General features: G+C 42.4%; 2 protein-coding genes across 8 annotated transcripts in view; one reads left to right on the forward strand and one right to left on the reverse strand.

Moving 5' to 3' along the window:
• Positions 1 to 2: 2 nt before the first annotated feature.
• On the forward strand, positions 3 to 5,171 carry cenatac (centrosomal AT-AC splicing factor). 2 transcript variants are annotated; one of them, XM_060863237.1, is made up of 11 exons: positions 3 to 208; positions 1,400 to 1,566; positions 1,713 to 1,811; positions 1,891 to 1,957; positions 2,061 to 2,123; positions 2,578 to 2,639; positions 3,556 to 3,685; positions 3,777 to 3,807; positions 3,892 to 3,987; positions 4,144 to 4,276; positions 4,374 to 5,171. In XM_060863237.1, the coding sequence occupies exons 1-11, from the start codon at positions 92 to 94 to the stop codon at positions 4,477 to 4,479; spliced, it is 1,071 nt and encodes a 356-aa protein (XP_060719220.1). In that variant the 5' UTR covers positions 3 to 91; the 3' UTR covers positions 4,480 to 5,171. The 2 variants fall into 2 exon arrangements, with proteins under 2 accessions (XP_060719220.1, XP_060719221.1); XM_060863238.1 differs by having other exon boundaries at positions 3,559 to 3,685.
• Positions 5,123 to 18,833, reverse strand: part of arhgef12b (Rho guanine nucleotide exchange factor (GEF) 12b) — a 54,524-nt gene continuing 40,813 nt past the window's right edge. For 2 of the 6 annotated variants that reach the window (XM_060863236.1, XM_060863231.1), the window contains 23 exons: positions 18,049 to 18,081; positions 17,311 to 17,425; positions 17,103 to 17,214; positions 16,706 to 16,924; positions 15,738 to 15,879; positions 15,287 to 15,322; positions 15,036 to 15,193; positions 14,303 to 14,449; positions 14,122 to 14,207; positions 13,910 to 14,035; positions 12,417 to 12,531; positions 12,215 to 12,315; positions 12,044 to 12,121; positions 11,850 to 11,925; positions 11,466 to 11,633; positions 11,283 to 11,370; positions 10,773 to 10,829; positions 10,556 to 10,650; positions 9,665 to 9,985; positions 9,179 to 9,430; positions 8,789 to 9,003; positions 6,940 to 7,015; positions 5,123 to 6,828 (listed from right to left, as the gene is read on the reverse strand). In XM_060863236.1, coding sequence (XP_060719219.1) covers positions 6,818 to 6,828; positions 6,940 to 7,015; positions 8,789 to 9,003; positions 9,179 to 9,430; positions 9,665 to 9,985; positions 10,556 to 10,650; positions 10,773 to 10,829; positions 11,283 to 11,370; positions 11,466 to 11,633; positions 11,850 to 11,925; positions 12,044 to 12,121; positions 12,215 to 12,315; positions 12,417 to 12,531; positions 13,910 to 14,035; positions 14,122 to 14,207; positions 14,303 to 14,449; positions 15,036 to 15,193; positions 15,287 to 15,322; positions 15,738 to 15,879; positions 16,706 to 16,924; positions 17,103 to 17,214; positions 17,311 to 17,425; positions 18,049 to 18,081 — 2,827 coding nt within the window. In that variant the 3' untranslated portion in view covers positions 5,123 to 6,817. Of the gene's footprint in view, positions 6,829 to 6,928; positions 7,016 to 8,788; positions 9,004 to 9,178; positions 9,431 to 9,664; positions 9,986 to 10,555; positions 10,651 to 10,772; positions 10,830 to 11,282; positions 11,371 to 11,465; positions 11,634 to 11,849; positions 11,926 to 12,043; positions 12,122 to 12,214; positions 12,316 to 12,416; positions 12,532 to 13,909; positions 14,036 to 14,121; positions 14,208 to 14,302; positions 14,450 to 15,035; positions 15,194 to 15,286; positions 15,323 to 15,737; positions 15,880 to 16,705; positions 16,925 to 17,102; positions 17,215 to 17,310; positions 17,426 to 18,048; positions 18,082 to 18,833 lie in introns of those variants that run through there. The other 4 variants (XM_060863234.1, XM_060863232.1, XM_060863235.1 and 1 more) reach the window with 4 other exon arrangements.

Below are 18,833 nucleotides of genomic sequence, written 5' to 3' on the forward strand. Positions count from 1 at the left end.
ATAAGTATTTTTAGCAGATGCTAACGATGGCGTTTGTTAACACGAGAAACGACTAATTCTTCTTCTTATTATTATTATTATTTTTTTTACAATGGGCGCGTTTTATTGTGCTATCTGCAGACAGACGGATTTCTCAGGGAAAGGTCACATCTACGGGAAAAGCCACCAGAGCAAACTGAAAGTAGTTCTGGTTAAATTCCTGGATAAGGTAAAGCAGGTTACTAGCAGAAGCTAACGCGCTAATTATTCGGCTAACGGCTGCGTTCTAATAAGTACGTTATCTTGAAAGACGAGTGCACTACAGGCGTAAAAGAAGAAATGTTTACGTAGTGCACTTGTGTAGGGAGCAATGAGCCGTTTGGGACGGAGCCAGTGAGTCGCTTTCAGAGAAGAATCAGAATCATAAGAAGTTCGTTCGTTATTTGCTGTTTTAAAGTATTCGTAATCAAATTAAATAATTTAATATGTTTACATTTTTGTTAAATTCCAAATTCTTGAATTTATGTAATAAAATAATTTGTAAGTTAGTGTTCATTTTAGACAGGAAGCTTGATGTTAAAATGTGTATGTGTGTGGTGGGGTGTGTGTGTGTGTTTGTTGGGGTTGTGTGTGTGGTGGAGTTGTGTGGGGTGTGTGTGTGGGGGTTGTGTGTGTGTCGGGTGGGTGTGTGTGGTGGGGTTGTGTGTGGTGGGGTTGTGTGTGGTGGGGTTGTGTGTGTGTGTGTGGTTGTGTGTGTGTGTTGGGGTTGTGTGTGGGGGTTGTGTGTGTGTCGGGTGGGTGTGTGTGGTGGGGTTGTGTGTGTGGGGGTTGTGTGTGTGTCGGGTGGGTGTGTGTGTTGGGGTTGTGTGTGTGTGTTGGGGTTGTGTGTGTGTGTTGGGGTTGTGTGGGTGGGGCTGTGTGTGTGGGTGGGGTTGTGTATGGTTGTGTGTGGTGGGGGGTTCTAATTCTTGAAGAATTATGATTCTATAAATATAAACATTCTAGAAATATAATTCTTGCTAAGAAATATGAGGCAAAACAGTTGTTAATTCAAGAGAAAGCTCCAAAAAGAAGTCAAAACTGCTTCCAATCTGTTTGTAAATTATTAAAGTAATATGAAAACATCACAAATATACCACAGTGTTTCACCAAAACAGAATTTATTGTGATTATTAGTCGATTTGACGTTGTCTAATGAGCTCCACTGATTTATTTTACACGCTGAAGTGAAAGTGTTTCTCCTGAGCAACTGTCAGTATCCCATCTGCACTGACCATGAAGTGGCCGTGGCCACGAAGACGACGTGTCAAAATCTGTGATCTGATCTGTTTCCAGCTGAGATCTTGCCATACTGATAGAATCTGTTTAAAGTAAAACTAACAATGTTCGATTTTATTTGTTTTCATTTGTCTGGATGCAGGTGAGAGAAGCACGGCGAACCCTGAATTGTCCACAAGTGGTGAAATTTGACGCAGCGGAGCACAAAACTGGGTTTTGGTGTTACTGCTGTGAGGTGGAGGTGCAGAAACACGTGACTGATGGAAGAGTCACTGTGCTTTATGGAGGACTGCTGGAGCACATGAGCACGTAAGAATTCACACACTCTGTATAGCCCTGGATGATTTACTTTAAGTTCAAATGGCTCACCGTGTGTGTGTGTGTGTGTGTGTGTGTGTGTGTGTGTGTGTGTGTGTGTGTGTGTGTGTGTGTGTGTGCGCTCTGCTCTGTTTCAGTCAAGAGCACCGCAAAAACACAAACACCTTCTGGTGGAAGAACAAAGCAGACCATAAACACAAAGAGAAGTTCATCATCACCGAGCAGAAGTCCGACAGGTAGAACAGAACAGATAAATATCCCCCCCCCCCCCATTTTGTTCTTAATGTTAAAAGATGAAATTGTTTATCCTTCAAGATTCAAGGAAGAAATCGCCAAAGCTCTCGAGCAATATGAAGAGAAAGAGGACACGCTTCTTAAAGAAGTACGTTTTCCACTCACTCATCTCGTCGCGTCATCTTGCACTATTACAGATATGATATCTGATTTTTTTGTTTTGTTTTGTTTGTTTCTTGTGATACTTCCAGCAAGCTGCTTTTATCCGGTCGCAGGAGCAGCACAGGCTGGAGGTTCTTCAGGCTCTAATAGAGGTTTGTGTTCCAGGAATGAAGCAACAGTATCCATATCTCATTGAAAGAGCTGGCAGGGTTTTACAAACCTGGTTTCGCTTTGAGAAACAGAAGCAACTCATTGCATGAGAACGTAAAATAATCCACCGAAGTGGGAGGGAAAAACAATTGGAATCTCACACGTGATCTGGGTTGTGAATAATGGATGGATTTTGATATTTACAGTAGAACATTCATATAGAGAACAAAAGCATCGGAAATGTCAGAAATATACAGAATGTTGGAAATAGGATCATCACTGACTGTGTGTTTCATAAGTGACATAACAGCTGATTTTATTTACGTCTTTCTCTTCCATGTCTTCTTTTTAAAGTAAACCCTGACTGAGCTCTAGGTTTTCTAGCCTTTCTTTAAAATGTAATCGTGTATGACGAGTGTGAGTTGTTACTGTTGACATTTCCTGAATCAAACCCAGCCTGATCCAGAGCTGCAGCAGTCTGCTGACCCGGAGCAGCAGGACATCCAGCAGACGATCAGGTAAGCGATCCAGACCCAGACCTGCGTCTGCAGTCCGTCAGCCGAGATGTTTTGTGTCTGATGTTTCTGTGCCGGAGCTAGTCGCTGTAATCAGCAGTGTGGAAAGCAACTCTGATTCTATTGTCAGTGTGACACTAGCTCATGATTTGGTGTATAGGAAATGTAGCACGCTCCTCACAGTATATAGAGACTCCACGTGATACAACCCAAAAATTCAGTATGTAAAAAGTATAAATAAAAGTATAGTAGGGCATGTGGGAGCCTAGTGGTTAAGGTGTTAGGCTACCAATCGGAAGGTTGAGTTCGATCCCAGGTCCACCAAGCTGCCACTGTTGGGCCCCTGAACAAGGCCCTTAACCCTCAATTGCTCAGCTGTATAACAATGAGATAATGTAAGTCGCTCTGGATAAGGGTGTCTGCCAAATGCTGTAAATGTAAATGTAGATACCTTACATAGCTACATGTGGGTCTTCCTTCCTGTTGCATTATTATTTTCTTTCACTGGAACTAAGAGACCCAAACCTGGTCCAGCATGACGAAGGTGTTTTAGGGTTGGAGTGGAAGAACTCAAGTGTCCTGCACAAAGCCCTGACTCTGAGTCAGCCCCAACTGAACACTGAAATTCTGACTGCACCCCAGACCTCCTCAGTGCCTGATCTCACTAATGTTCTTTTTTTCATACAAGATATTCAAATGAAACCATCTTTCTTTACTTGTTAGCGATGTTAGCCTGCTAGTTCCAGTGCAGAACGAAAGACACAAACTTGTCATGGCTGTTTTGGGGGCATTGTGGTTTGTTTTTTTTTTACATACGTTAAGATATAAAAACTGGCGGTATGAGGAATTTCATCATATTGATACTGAAGGATGACAAACTAACAGTTCAGATGCACTGGATGTGACTCCTGTATCTCAGTAGCATGGGTTCAGAGCAGACAGGACGTTTTCACACTGTACTGAACGAGCAGCCGGGCCCGAGCCATAGCGATCCCTTCATGAGTCAGTGGGACGATTTAGGACAAGGCCTCACCTTCATTGGCCATCAGGTAACTGAATAATTCTTCATGTCCTTGGCTTTTTTTTTTTAATTATTATTATTATTCCTCAAACTCTAACCTTTAGCTTTCCCTTTTGAAGGACTGTTCTGCCATCGGAAACGTTCACACAGGTGAGTTTAACTCAAAACGGATAATGACGGATATTGTTGGACGATGGCGTACGAATTGAATTGTATATGAACGTTGTGGTGTAGGGGGGGTGCCTCCGTGGCTGCTGGAGGATCCCAAGGACGAGACTGCGGGCACATCGCAGGACATCGGTCCATCGCTGCAGGATTTTCTTAAACACAGTAAGCAGCTCTTTTTCTGCCAGTTTTGAGTAAAAGTGTTTCCAGATTTCTAAACGTTTGTAGGTTGTAGGAATCCTCTGACTGACATTAAATAAGGATGCTTTTGTTGGCTTCCTCTGCTACGTTGCTTTTAACCTCCTCTGTCAATCTCTACAGAAGAGCAGCAGAAGCTGAAGAGGCTCCCAGCCAACCGCGTGGGTGCCAACTTTGACCACAGCTCACACACCGGTGCCGACTGGCTTCCGTCTTTCGGCCGAGTGTGGAACAGCGGCAGACGCTGGCAGTCCAGGTGAGAGCCCAGACTAAACGACGTTTACATCATAGCACGATAAAGATTGTGGATAAATCTCCAACGGCTGTGTTTTTTTTTTTTTGTTTTTTTTCAGGCATCAGTTCAGGCAGGAGGAAGCTAAAAGCGGGCAGAAGAGACGGAAGGAGCTTGGAAGAAAAGCAGCCAAGAAGCAGAAACATCTGACTAACGGAGACGTCTGATCACCAAATATATTTCTATGAACACTGCAACCTGCCCAACAGGAGCTCGAAACTAAACACATCCACAGACAGTTTTGGTTGTTTTTTTTCCATCAGAAATTGTCCATTGATGTAACATTCATGCAGTTTGTAACTGTATTGCCTTTCTCACATTGAGAAACAGCTCTAAATTACTTCATGAAACAACTGTAATTAAACCACAACGCTTAAATTCGTGTATATTGACGCACAAACTGGTGCTGATGAGGCGTAATATCGTTTCTATAGTAACCTTATGAACGTCTACAAATCAACACTGTTGTTTAATATAATCGTTGATGTGGTGGATTGCTTTAAGGGTTGTTTATAAAACATTCTACAGAGTCTACAGTGACGGTATATTGTAACTATTCGGGCTGAGGGACTTTACATTTGTTTTCTGTTTCTGCGTAGCATGACGAGGGAAGAATAAAAAGTGTTTATAGCTGTTGTAACAAAAATGTACATAATTACAAATATTTATAGACCACACTTACATCATGCAAACTCACCAACTGTTATCCTATAAAAGCCTGTCTTATTTATTTTATGTTAAATGCTGATTTCAAATGTTCTGTGGTTTTCCCAAATACAATTATTTTTCTTTCGGGATGAAAGATTCAACTTCACTGTTCGTGTTTCCAGTTTATTGAATAAATCTGCAGCATAGCGAAGTGGTTTTGATCTTTGTCCTTTAGGTAATAAACCCGGAAACTTCTCGTCGCTTTCTTCCGCAGCGGCAAATAAAACCGAGACAGTGTGCAATCGTTCTTTAAATCCTGAACAGTTCAGTCTTATTTTTATGCAATAGAACCTATTAGAAACTATTCATATCTTTTTCCACAGAAGGCTAAAAGATCATTAATAGTGCTCAATAATAATAATTCAAATATTAGCCAAAATAAAAAGTACATTAATATTTAAGGATACCTTGCAGTCATTTATTATTATCCTTTTTTTTTTTTTTTTTTAGTAGGTTCTGTTAAAATAATACACGACTCGTATATGTGGAAAGCAGAAAGAAAAAAAAAAGAAGGAATTAGGTCTCTGTAAGAGATGCAGTGTTGGTCATAATCGTACAATTTTACACTTATAGACCTTAAGGGGTCTGTTTTTTTTTTTGTTTTTTGTTTTTTTTTTAAAAGATGTTCTTGCATTAATGTTCAGAATAATTTTTATCTTCACATAACTTCATTCCCACGTCCCGGATAAAGAGAAAATCCATGCTATCACCATCCAGAGTGAGACTTTGGATCGAGTTTGGCTTGTAGAATTGAAAGAATATAGTGACTCGTGGTGATAAAGTTCTGCTTTCTCTGTGTAAAGATCTTCAGTAGCTTCATTCAACAGAATGTGGGAGAGTAAAAAAAAAAGCTTAAAGTTACGCTGGCGAGGATGCAGGAAATCCCTTCAGGTTTTCAGGCGACTCCATTTCAGTAACAGCAGTAAGAGCGATCCCTCTTTCGGCTTTCCTCTTCACGTCAACGTCAGATTAAAACAATGCAGTATTCTAACTTTACTTGCAACCAGAGAAGCTCATATTTTAGCTACGAAACCTGAACAATAGGCTTTAAAAAATCCTGACGATGAACCTGATTGTGTTTGTTGAAGCTTCAGCCACGAGATCAGAAACAGTCAAATCTTCCTGTAGTTTAGTGGTCAGATGTGTAAATAGCCACATGAGGCCCTCATGCAGATGTGCGCAGCAGTAATAACATTCATATCCATACACAAAAGGAATGATCCCTCAGGCTGTTTTCTAGCATTAGTCCTTATGAAGGACATTTCGTGAGCCGACTGCAGTCGAGGTCTAAGGCCTAGAGTAACTACGTGTAGCATCATTTTACTGGTTAGGACATTAAACCCAATTTCATCCAGTCAGAGCAGAGCTTTTTTTTTTTTTTTTTTAAATTGTCAATTTCACATACAAGTTGATTTGATGTGAAAATGAGAAGAGATGAAGTTCCATCCAGGATTTAGTTAATCCTTGGTGCCATGCTGCCATCGTCTACTCTTCCTTTAACTTTGTGAGTTTTGTAGAGAGCCGCTTTAATCTGAATCTTCATGACTCCGAATAAACGGCTGAAGCGACTAGGGATGATGGAACGTCTTGGTAAATTTTCCACGCGCTTTCCTCGGAAAGAAGCGAGAGTGCTGCGGGTGTGAGGTTTGGTTTGGGATCCCTCGGTCTTCGTTACTGCCCGATTAAAGGCAGCTGAGATGCCTAAGAGTTGATCGAGGAGCAGCAGGAGCACAGCGTCACTTCCTGTTGACTCTGCATCTCTTCTACTTCCAGCAGGAAACCACAGCTCCAGGTACACTAGCTTTTATCTGTAAAGAAGAAGAAAAGGGAAATAAATACAGAAGGAAGGCACTCGGTTAATGAGTTATATTTTAAAAGCTGTGTGTGGAGAGGGAACAAGTTAAAGAATTAAGAAATACCTTTGTTTTCTTCTGAATCAGTAGCTGCTTGCTCCGAGTGCCTTTGGCATAGTTGGTTATATTTTGATTCTACGTCCTTTATAAAAAAAAAAACAAAAAAAAAAAAACAACAGTATGAGCAAACACAGGAAGAGCGAACATCAGTATGAATATTAGAGGGATGAATTCAGTCTGGCAAAAATAAATCCAGATTCGTTATCCTTTGCACTAGAGCTACGACACTAATATAAACAACAAAAGATCTCGAAAAATCTTTCATATAAACAAAAATAATCTAGATATTTTTCATATTGTCTGGCTGCTAAATGTTTTTGTAATGTAGCTGTCATTTACAATTTAAAATAGAACTTTATGCAAAAGATGATACAAACCGTTTCAACTGTGTTGAAAACACTAACTTAATCCTGTCTGTAAATGTTATTACTGGATAAAATGAGGCATGTTTGCATTTTTGTAGAAAGGAAAAGCTATTTGCTTTGTCATTTGCTGTATTAGTTAAATTTCAGGAGCCCACAAGTGCAAAATACATGCAAAAAAAAAACACCCAAAAAAACAAAAACAAATAGAGAGCAGAAATCACAACAGAAAAACATTTGCTCAACATAGTTCTCTTTAAAAAAAAAAAAAATAAAAATAAATAAATAAATAAATAAATAAATAAATAAAAAGGGGCATGCTTGCTTCTGATTGGCTTAACCATCAGTCAGAGAAGCCGGAGGATGTTTACATTAAGGATGTATTGTTTATGAAGTTTACGGTAAGAGGAAATATCAGCCTAAATAAATTCACAATTCAGGTCCATTTCCATAAACAAACTGGCTGATGGTCTATATATACAGTAATACCTCGAGATACGAGTTTAATTCGTTCCGTGACTTTGCTCGTATCTCAAATTGCTCGTATCTCAAAGCAATTTTCCCCGTTTAAATGAGTTGAAATCCCATTAATCCGTTCCAGCTCACAGAATTCCACTCCAGCTGTTTTGTTTATGTGTTTTGAATATGAAAAATGTTCAGTACCTGTATTTATAAATGACAAATATTGTATAAAAACATACAGTAATAAAAGAGAATGTTAAAAAAAATAAACTGGTTTTACTTTACGGAAGATGCGCACGGAGGTTGAGGGAGGAGTAAACAGGCGGAGGAGTAAACAGGCGGAGGAGTTAGGAGGAATTACTTTCACTTTCGTTCACTTACTCGCTACTGTACACTCTTAATGCTACTTTACACTTCAATGGAACTTAACTAAACTTCACTAAAATTAACGAACTTAACTGAAATTCTCTTAACTGAACTTCATTGCTACAATTTCTGTTTTCTTTACATTCATTTTGCTTAATTTTCTTCATCGCTTTTCTCTTCACTTGTTTTTGCCTTTTTTGTCACTCTTTCCTCACTAACATCTGCCAGTCGTTTTAATAAAAACCTGTCCGGTCGGCATATCAGATGCGGTGTAGTCGCACAAGTTAAATTTTTTAACAGATCCAACGCTTAAAACAGATGGTCGGCACCTCACGCGGCGCCTTTGCGACTCTCCATAGGAAATGAATGACTTCCTGTTTATCGGCCGTCGTTTGTCGTGTGCAGTGGAAAGGCGGCTTTAACCGAGTGAGACGCGGGAAGCTGAGGCGGGGGAAACAGAGCACACGTGGTTGTTGGGGATCTTTGTTCGGATGCTCGGATGCTCGTATCTCAAAAATTTGCTCGTATCTCAAGGCAAACATTTGGGGCGAATCACAGCTCATATCTCAAAAAATTCGTATGTCAAAGCACTCGTATCTCGAGGCATCACTGTATACATAACTTTAGTGAACAGTAAACTCAGGTGTGCCTCAGGTTAATTTTACCTTCAGCTGCTGCAGGCTGGCCTGAAGCAAGCGTAAATGGGTCATGACCTGTCTGCTGAAGTTGGGTCCTCTGCTCTGAGAGGAAGCCGAAGACAGGAGCTTCTTCAGGTCTATGCCCGAGTCTCCTGCTGCTGCAGGCTCTGTGCTGCAGACCTGCCCGTCGTCATCAGTGCTGCTCTCACCTGACCCACCATAACCCTCCAACACCATGCCTACTGCCAGAGGATGGAAAAAAGATAAATACTTAAATGATATAACCGGGATTTAACTTCAAGTCGATATGATGTTATCTTTCCAGACTTAGCGGTTACGGCAAGTAAAAATACCAATAAATTAAACCAAGAGCATAACTGGAAAGGTAAGAACACAAGCCCCACTATCTGATCTCACCAAAGTCCTCTGAGGTTTCAAAGAAGCCTGTATCTCCTGAGGGCAGCTCGTGACGGTTCTCCGTCCTGGTGTGTAGGGTCTCTGTCCTCTCAGCTCCGTTCTCCACTGAGTTACTGGGGGCAAAGTTTTCCTCCAAGCCCTGCAAAGACCCTGCCCTCGGCTCACGCAGCAGAGCGTCCCCCCTCTCTCTGTCCCTGTCCACGTCCTCTTGTCTGTCCATGTGGTTGATCAGGAGCTGCCTCAGAGTAGCCACTGAGTTAGAGACAGCCAGAAAGAGACAGTTAGTGGTCTTATAAGGGAGCAGTACATTAACAAATCAGCACTCAACCTGATCCATGCTGAACGTGCCAGGGTACATGTTCATCTGCATTAACACAGTGATTATACAGCAGTCTTTTTTCCTCTTCATTTTAACGTACAACTAGAGTCCAATGATTTTGTAAATTAAACCAAGCCATGACCAAGCTGGTGAGATTAAACACTCACAGGTACGAAGTGCCTCGTCTGCCATCAGCGGGGGCAGGTCAAAGGAGTCCAAGTCTTTCTCCTCCACAGCGATGGCATGCCTCGAACCCTGCTTCAAGAACGGAAGTCTTTCTGCAAGCTCAGGTTCGAGGAAGGCCTCCTCCTCTTCCTCCTCTTCATCCAGAACCTGCAGCGAGCGCTCAACTTCTCCTTCTGTCTCTCCCTCTCCCTCTGCCTCTACCTCTCCCTCTGCCTCTCCTTCATCCTCTGACTTTGTGTCAAACGGGTTGCTACCTGCTGGAGGAATCTGCAGGATCTCCGAGCAGGAAGTGGCATCTTTTTCTTGGGTGGGGAAAAGAAAAATGTATACGAATCCTCTTTAACACACAGTAACTCATCACCCTGAGATGTCACAGATCATACACAATACAAGTAACCACAAGCAGCAGTCTCTTGGGGTACAAGGGCCATCAGACCTACAGTGCCCCCAGGTGATGATAATTATATTAGACGGGGTGGTTGGTCCAAATTGGTTCAAAAAGCAAAAGGTCTCGGAGGTAAAAAAAATAAATAAAATTTGTCTGACGGTTTTCAAGATATGGGCCAAAATATACTGCACTATAGCGCCACCATCAGGCCGATCTCTCTTCCATGTAGAAGTGAGTATTACATATTGAGTACTACGCATTGACCACGTTTCACACATATTAATTAACACATATAGTATACCGTAAATATAAATAAAATTCGTAGAGCACTTATTTGCATAATTTAAGCAATACTATAATAATGTTATAAGAAAAGCCATGTTACGTATTAGACAGTTTTACTCAAGTTTCATCGGATCACATCTGAGGACTGGATAACAGCTGGATCTTTCCTCTCTTAATTACAGACCCATGAATCAGATACCTGGAGACTGGATGCTTCCGGTAGAGATACGATCTGGATCTTTGTTCATTTTCGTCATGCCGGAGGTCAACTCGTCATCACCTTCTCGCTCCCCACTGCAAAGAAGTCAGACAGAGGAATTAGCAAAGTGACTTAAAGCTATGATGCGTAACTGAATTAAAGAAGAAATCTGGCAGAAGCGAGAGCAACATGTCAGCTGAGCGATCGCAGTACTCACTCGTTCTGAGGCAGGCTCTTCATACAGTCTGCTCTTTGCCCGATCAGGTCGTGCCACCTGGACAACAGAATAGTAAAAAAAAACAACAAATTTAAGTTTTAGGTTGTTACTTGGGTCTTTAAAACACAAAACACAGGACTCCATCCTGTGCAAGAGCTTTGTACTTTTAGTCCAGCGAAAATATCGCCATCGTACTGCGTTTTGTCTCCAAAGCTTGAACTTCTGCTGGAAACTGACACACTGACTTTGCTGAATCTTGTGCGAAATGTACAAAATATAAGAAGTGAAGCTAAAGTTATGGGTCCCCTTCGTAAAATCACACTTGGTTGGAATCTGATTCTATAAAGGTTCCAGTTCCTAAACCGGTTTAATATCGGGATGGTTCTTATTGCAGGTTTATTGCAGGAACCTTTGAGGAAGTCGAGCTTTTCTAGTGGAGGGCCGAAGATGCATCAGGCACTGAATTCCATTCCCAGTTATGAAAGTTCATCTCTGAAACACCGTACTCACGTTTTCTGCTCAGACACGGTCTGCGCCATCAGCTCATAGATCTGTGCGCCGTAATCGGACATGGACACCACAAAGAACGACTTGTTATCTGTGAACAACACATTCAGCCCGGAGTTAGTAACAACTCTGCACTTGAAGCAGAGCGCGTTCACAAACTCATTTCCGCTTCCTGGCCTGACGCACCTGTGGCTACAGAGCGCACCAGTACGGTGCTCAGCTTAATGACCGGACTGAAGATGTGTTTGGTCTCGGCCGTGCCTGCCAGGTTCTTACTGTGGCACTTCAGGATCAGCTTCTCGTCCTGCCTCTGCAGCAGCACCAAGATGTCCTCTAAGAGGAGTGTGTAGAGCTCTGACACACACAGACACACACACACACAGGATTAGAACAAAGCACATTATTTGTAAGTTAAACGAGGAGCTTGCCATTTTAAGATGATGACTGGTTATTCAGCCCCACCCGAATTTCAGGGCCAGAAAAATCTAAACTGAAATGATATGATTACTACACTTCTGTAAACGCTCTCACGCTCCAAATTGCACCTTTAATGGTTTCTTGAACTCTTACCAATAGTCTTATCTTTATTGACTTTCCAAGACAGTGGTCCCTCGTGCACCATTTTCCGTTTGGTCAAGTTGAGGTTCTACAGAGAAAGTTAAAAAAAAATAAAATAAAATAAAATTTCAATGTAAATCTAATAAAATTTCAACATTTTAAATAACCAAAGAGTGACAACGTAACGGTAAGGAGAGCACGTAAACCTTAAACTCCGCGATCATGGGGTACTCGCTCTGCTTCAGGGACGACAGATCCAGTCTTCTCTGGTAGTCCTCTAACCTCTAGTACGTAAAAAAAATTTGCAAAACAGTCGAGTAGCTGTTCAGCTTTTTATACAGAAAGTGTGTGGAGCTTCGCTGTGGTCGGCTTTTTACCTGCTTGTTTTCAGCTTCTTTTACTTCCTGGTTGACGTGGTTGAGGATCTGACGGCAACACTCGCAGGCTCGCTTCACTTTGCTTTTCTCCTCAGTGTCGTCTGAAAGGAAACGGATACAAATATCGTTTAGGACGTGTGGCGAGGGGTTAAAGGTCATGGATAACAAAAAAAATAAAGAAGAAAAGTAAACGGTTTAGTACCAGTGTATTTCGCAATGTTTTCGAGCAGGAGTGGGTATTTGGTGAGTCTCTGCATTTCCACAGGAATGATGTCCTTCAGCTGGAGCCTTCGGCACTGACGATTACTCTCTGCCTCCTGTAACACACACACACACACACATTATAAAAACAGCAAGATCAAAACTCTGTGCTTTTAAATTCAGTCATGGAGATAAACACTAGAAATAAGTGAAAGTGACGTGACATACGGCCAAGTACGGTGACCCATACTCGTTCTCTGCATTTAACCCATCCAAAGTGCGCACACACACACACACACACACACACACTATGAACACACACCCGGAGCAGTGGGCAGCCATTTATGCTGCGGCGCCCGGGGAGGTTCGGTGCCTTGCTCTAAGTACACCTCAGTCGTGCTATTGCCGGCCCGAGACTCGAACCCACAACCTTAGGGTTAGGAGTCAGACTCTCTAACCATTAGGCCACGACTTCCCCCAAATAAATGTGTAGTCCTTTATTCCTGTCACATTTCTTCTTTAAAGTAAACAACATACTTTTAAAAAAAAAAAAAAAAAAAAAAGGTATGGAATTGACCCAAGATCTAAGAACATATGCAAATTAGAAAAGAGCTCAGTGTCCTTCACACTTTATTAATCTGCGTAGGTCCGAACCTGTTGAGACTCGACTGTTGAGCTGGCAAACCAAATAAGTTCTATATGAAGGTCTGAAGAGAATTGGGTTCAAATGGAGAAATCAAATGGAACAAATATTCTACATAATTCAGCTTTCCATGAGTAACGTTTTTACCTTCAGCTGTAGGTATTAAGTACTAAGGAGAATAAACAACTACGCAAAACAACGTGAGCACCAGTGTTGTGCTAGTTACTAAGAAATAGTAACTAGTTACAGTTACTAGTTACTTCATTCAAAAAGTAACTCAATTACTTTGTTGATTACTTACACCAAAAAGTAACGTGTTATGGTTAAAAATAACTGTTTAGTTACTTTTTTTAAAGAACGTTCTTTAATGTTCCCATCAATGGATCGGACCTTTGAACCAGAAAGACACAGCTTAGATTTGACTAAAAGGTTTTTGTCTTTATGCTGAACTAAAGTGAAATAATGATCATATTTCCACTGTGAGAAACTCGTCTTGCTCTCGCCTCGACTCGCCGTTACTGCCGCACATACATGAATAAACGGAAACACGCCCACAGCGCGGCGTCTTCGTGTTTACAGGTTGGCATCCACCAATCCTACAGTGTGTCGCTGCTGTAAACAGGTTAGTCTGTAGGTGACACTTCAGCTAAATTGAATTAAATTAAAAAAGTAACGGACAAACGCACCATATGGTAACGGTAACGGAGTCACTTTATTTAAAAAGTAATGCGTTACAGTATTAGTTACTGTCAAAAGTAACTTACTAGTAACACATTTCTGCCCAACACTGGTGAGCACCATCACAAAGAGATTATGGCTCGATTATCACGAGGCCTGAGTGTGTGTCTGACCTGCACAAAGGCTGCGAATCTTTGATCCTTTTTCTGCCTGCTCTTTATAAGCTCCAGAGCAAAGGGCTGGTTACTGCAGAAGGTTCCCACGGCCCGTTTGATCTTCTCTTCTTCTGCTCCGCTGAACTACAAGCAGGAAAACGCAGTTTACACTTCAGTATTAAATAAACTCTCGCTTCATGTAGGTGAAGACGAATGACGAGTTCTCTCACCCAGGACAGCAAATCGTCTCCTATGAGGTCCACGACCGCCGTCTCGTTCTTCTTCCGGACGGTTGTCATTTGCTCCGTGATGGACACTGAAGAAAAAAGACGGTAATAAATAAATGACCAGACTTGATGTCGTCATAGCAACTAGCATCCACAAGCATAAGGCTCAGTTCTGATTTCTTACCGTGTAGCTGGACGATCTCATCCAGGTTGGTGAAGATGTTCTTGATGTCTGCGGGGGGTAGAATGGCCTCTCGGGTCATCCTCTGGTAGAAAACGTTATCCAGCACCTTGAGCATGCGCAAGTGAGCGCGCTCCGTGTAGAACAGCTCTGCACGACCAGACAAGAGGGACGACGTCAGAGAGAGTGGAAACGTGCTCAAGACGACGCAACCTGCACATGACTATGGAACTTTGTACCAAGTAGCTAAATAAATTAATAGACGAGTCGTAAATCGCATATTTACGCACTAAGCTACTCTACTGTGTAAAATAATACTGTTTACAAAATGTCTGTGGAAAAGTGTGCTTCAAGAACCCAGATTAAACAAGAGCGGTATGTTGGACACTTCCAGCACTCGCAGCTTTTCTAACGTAGCAGAAGAGGGGCGGGGCTACCAAGCGCTGATGCAGAATGAGAGAAAATATTCAAGATGTCCGATGACACTCTGATAGACGAGACGTCCTAGAGAGGTCTTTTAACCTAGCCCATGTTGTGCGATTTGTTTTTCAACATTGTAAAAATTCACCATATTCTCCTAAAGCTACTGTAGCGGCGTCACATTACACGCGTTTCGCATCATTCACCACAGACTGGGAGAAGACTTGTAATTCTGGTTTAGTTAGTCGTCCGTATAGTAGATGACATGTAGAGCATGCAGTAGAACATGATTGTGAACCTTCGTGTGATTCCTCACCATTGATGACTTCCTGTCTCTTGATCTCATGTGGTGGCAGCAGTGCGAGAACATCTGTGCTCACCAGCGTCTGCCAGTGAGGAGGATCCTGCTCTGGTTCCACCTCAAACGCCTGATCGTCCTCGCTCTGCACCTCTCCTGAACCCAACGGCTCCATCCTGCAATGACACAGTAATATAATCATTTTTTTGCCAAATGCAACTGACTACTGCTAACGGTAATAATAATAATAATCAGCTAACGACGCCCACCTTCTGATCGGCCGCGGCGTCCCTCCGTCAGGATTCCTGCGTACATACAGACAAGCAGAATGAGATCACTGCAATGACATTTGAATCCTCCCCATGGACATCCTCTCCAGCTCTCTCAACATGCCCTACTGTCTCAGTCCGACCTCAAGAACAAAGTCCTCATTTAGACAGTCTGCAGTGAGGAGACTGAGTGAACAGAAATAGCTGTGAAACTGTCTATCATGGCAGAGGAAGGATTTTCTGACTGTCCGATAAAATCTACTTAGTGCAATACGTCTAATGGGTCATTTCATGACTGAGAGTAAACCTGTGTATGACGCTCGGTTTATATACCATGTGTCTTGCGGTGAGTTGCTACACACCGAGCACTGAAATTGTTTCATTGCAGAAATAAAGCGAACAGCCTTTTGGACTTTATTAAAGGGTCGTGGATGTGGATTGTACGGCCCACCTGTCTGTCTCAGGCTCCTCCTCTTGGAGATGGTCCAGAGGACCGGTGAAGTCAAAGTGCGTTCCTGAGGAAGAGGAGTCCTGTCCTTCACCCAGAGGGCCGACTTCTCCGAGTCTGGGTAACGCTGACAAGGGAGAAGCACCTGATATATTACAGGGGGGACATGTTGACTTTCAGTGGACATCAGAGAGAGAGAGAGAGAGAGAGAGAGAGAGAGAGAGAGAGAGAGAGAGAGAGAGAGAGAAACAAACAAACAAAAAAGAAGAGAGCGAGAGAAACAAGAAGAAGAGAAAGAAAGAAAGAAAGAAAGAAAGAAAGAAAGAAAGAAAGAAAGAAAGAGAGAGAGAGTGTGTGAGAGAGAGAGAAACAAGAAGAGAAAGAAAGAAAGAAAGAAAGAAAGAAAGAAAGAAAGAAAGAAAGAAAGAAAGAAAGAAAGAAAGAAAGAGAAAAGAAAGAAACAATTTGTGTGAGAGAAAGAAAGATAGAAAAAGTTAGAATAAGGCAAAGAAAGAAAAAAAGGAACTGAGGGACAGAGAGATAGAAGAATGAGAAAGAGAAAGAAAGAGTGAGAGAGGGTGATAGAAGAAGTATAAAAAGAGAGAGAGAGAGATGGACAGAAAGAAAGAGTGAGAGACAGGGATATAGAAGAAGGGAGAGAGAGGCAGAGAGAGAGGCAGAGGCAGAGAGAGAGAGGCAGAGAGAGAGAGGCAGAGAGAGGCAGAGAGAGAGGCAGAGAGAGAGGCAGAGAGAGAGAGGCAGAGAGAGAGAGAGGCAGAGAGAGACAGAGAGAGAGAGTCAGAGAGAGAGAGAGAGGCAGAGAGAGAGGCAGAGGCAGAGGCAGAGAGAGAGAGAGAGCCAGAGGCAGAGAGAGAGAGAGAGAGAGAGAGAGAGAGAGAGAGAGAGAGAGAGAGAAGGCTGAAGGCTGGAATGTAAAAGAAGGAAGCAGTTAGAAGGATGAAACTCGTCACCTGGCTCTAGGTCTCGCACCGTGCTGTCAGAGTTGTGTAAAAGCGTAGCACTGAAAGAAGGTGAGCTGATGGAGCCCGTGCTGCTGTCTGGTCCTTCACTGGACTGACTGCTCCGTGTTCGTCCTGCTGAAGGTGTTTCAGCCTGATCGCTCGACCCTACGGGAATCTGTGACGGCTGCTTTTGTGTCCGCTGTTTATTCTGCTCTAAAGCCTTGGTAACTGTGCATACGGAAAGTCCAACAGTCCTTAAACTAAACCAGAGCTTTTCTGTGCCTTTACTATCAGCTAGTAAAGATTAGGTTGTGTAAGAAAAGGCTACAGCATGCGATTATTATTGGATCTAAAAACCATTCTGTAAGTAGTCTGTGAAATTGTGGAAACCTCGACGTTGGCTTACCCGATGAGACGTCTGTTCGGCTCGGCCTCTTGTTGTGGCTGCGCATTAGCTGGAAGCGGGACTTTTTCAGCTTCTCCTCCACGCCTCCGTCTTTCTCTGCTTTTATAGTCTTCTGCTCGAGGCAAAAACAGCAATTAGTTAAAAATAAATAAAAACACGTGTGTGTGTGTTGGAGAAATAAGAAAGATTTAGGTGGCGTTACTTTTACCTTGATTTTAGGGAGTAAGTTTATCAGCTTGGGTTTGGGCTCAAAACCCCGAGATTCCTTCACCTTCACCCCAAGGTGCTTCATGTAGGCCTGAATGACGAACTGCATTGCAGTACTGAAACAAACACAACTTATTAATGACTTTATTTCTTTTTTTAAATCCTGGTACCTCACTTTCAACATTACGTCATTACATTTCTATCCAGCAGGGGGCGCTAATGTTGCATGTTAAAACAAAAGTGATGGCAACGGTTACCAGGGAAGTTCACCAAAAAAAATAATTAAATTTAAAAAAAAAAAATACCCCCCAAAACACACACACACACACACAAAACAGCTCTCTCATGTAGTCATGTGGGGCAAAAGAGAAGCGATTACGCAACTCCAAGGTCACATACTGTGGAAGAGCATAAATATTCCCCACAACTTTCTGCTGTGAGCAACACAAGCCTCCTCTATTCCCTACCATCTGCCCTCTCTCTCTCACACACACACACACACACACACACACACACACACCTCCAGCATGCTCGCCATATGGGCGAGACAGATCAAACTACACAGTATTCTACCTCATACGCTGTTTAAATGGAAAAAGAACTGTTTCTTTATTGTGCTGCTTTTTGTTCAATTAGACTGGGAGTGAATTTGAAAAGTTCAGTAACACACCAGATGGACGTAGTTGTGTGGAGTACGAGTCCCATTTCAAACGAAAAGCAGCAAGAAATTTCCACTTACCACTTCTCCTCCTCTGTGGCTGATGGCGTCAACCTGTGAGAAAACACACACACACACACAAATGCCAAGTTTTACTTCTTGATTTTGCACTTGATAAAACATAAGGAACAGCAAGACATATCACATATCAAAGGGTTTATGGAACCGACCCCTATATTTATTCATGATGCGGTCTGTGACTGTTATATTCATATTTCCTTTATTTCTCTAAAGGCTCCCAGAAGTTTCTGACTGGAGCTGGTGAGTCTGACCGGACTCGACCCTAAGACCCTGTTGTTTTGTAACAGACACTCAAAATGCTTTGCGAATGACTTCTAGGAAAGCGGTTTTAGTCGTGCTCTCTGTAGAACAATGCCGATTAAAATCAGCAGGAGTTGCTGCGCCGCTTTCCAAGCCAAGAGCGAAGGACGTCGTGTCTCGTCTCCTACTTGGTGCAAAACAACGTGCGGCAGGAAGCTTCTGTGTTTTGATGTTATCGGAGCGCTTAAAGGACGAGCGTGAAAGACTAGCATGCTGTCTTAATCCACGCTTTAAGCTTTCCTGTTCGACACGTTTTGCTCCCCGAACGTCGGCACGCAAAACCGCCGTGACCTCAGATATGCCCCGAGGGCGGAATGTGTGCTAATAGTGTGTGCATTTATCGTTTACTGTAATAAAAATAATAAAAACAAAAGAATTGAGAGTAGGAGAGAGATATTGTTGAAAGCTTTATGTCTGAATGCACCATCTGCAGGTTGTATATTAGTGAGCGTGCCAAGAGTCACTGCAGTGAATAAAAACGTCTC

This window comes from Tachysurus vachellii, chromosome 26 (assembly GCF_030014155.1).
Source record: "Tachysurus vachellii isolate PV-2020 chromosome 26, HZAU_Pvac_v1, whole genome shotgun sequence".
NCBI lineage: Eukaryota > Metazoa > Chordata > Actinopteri > Siluriformes > Bagridae > Tachysurus > Tachysurus vachellii.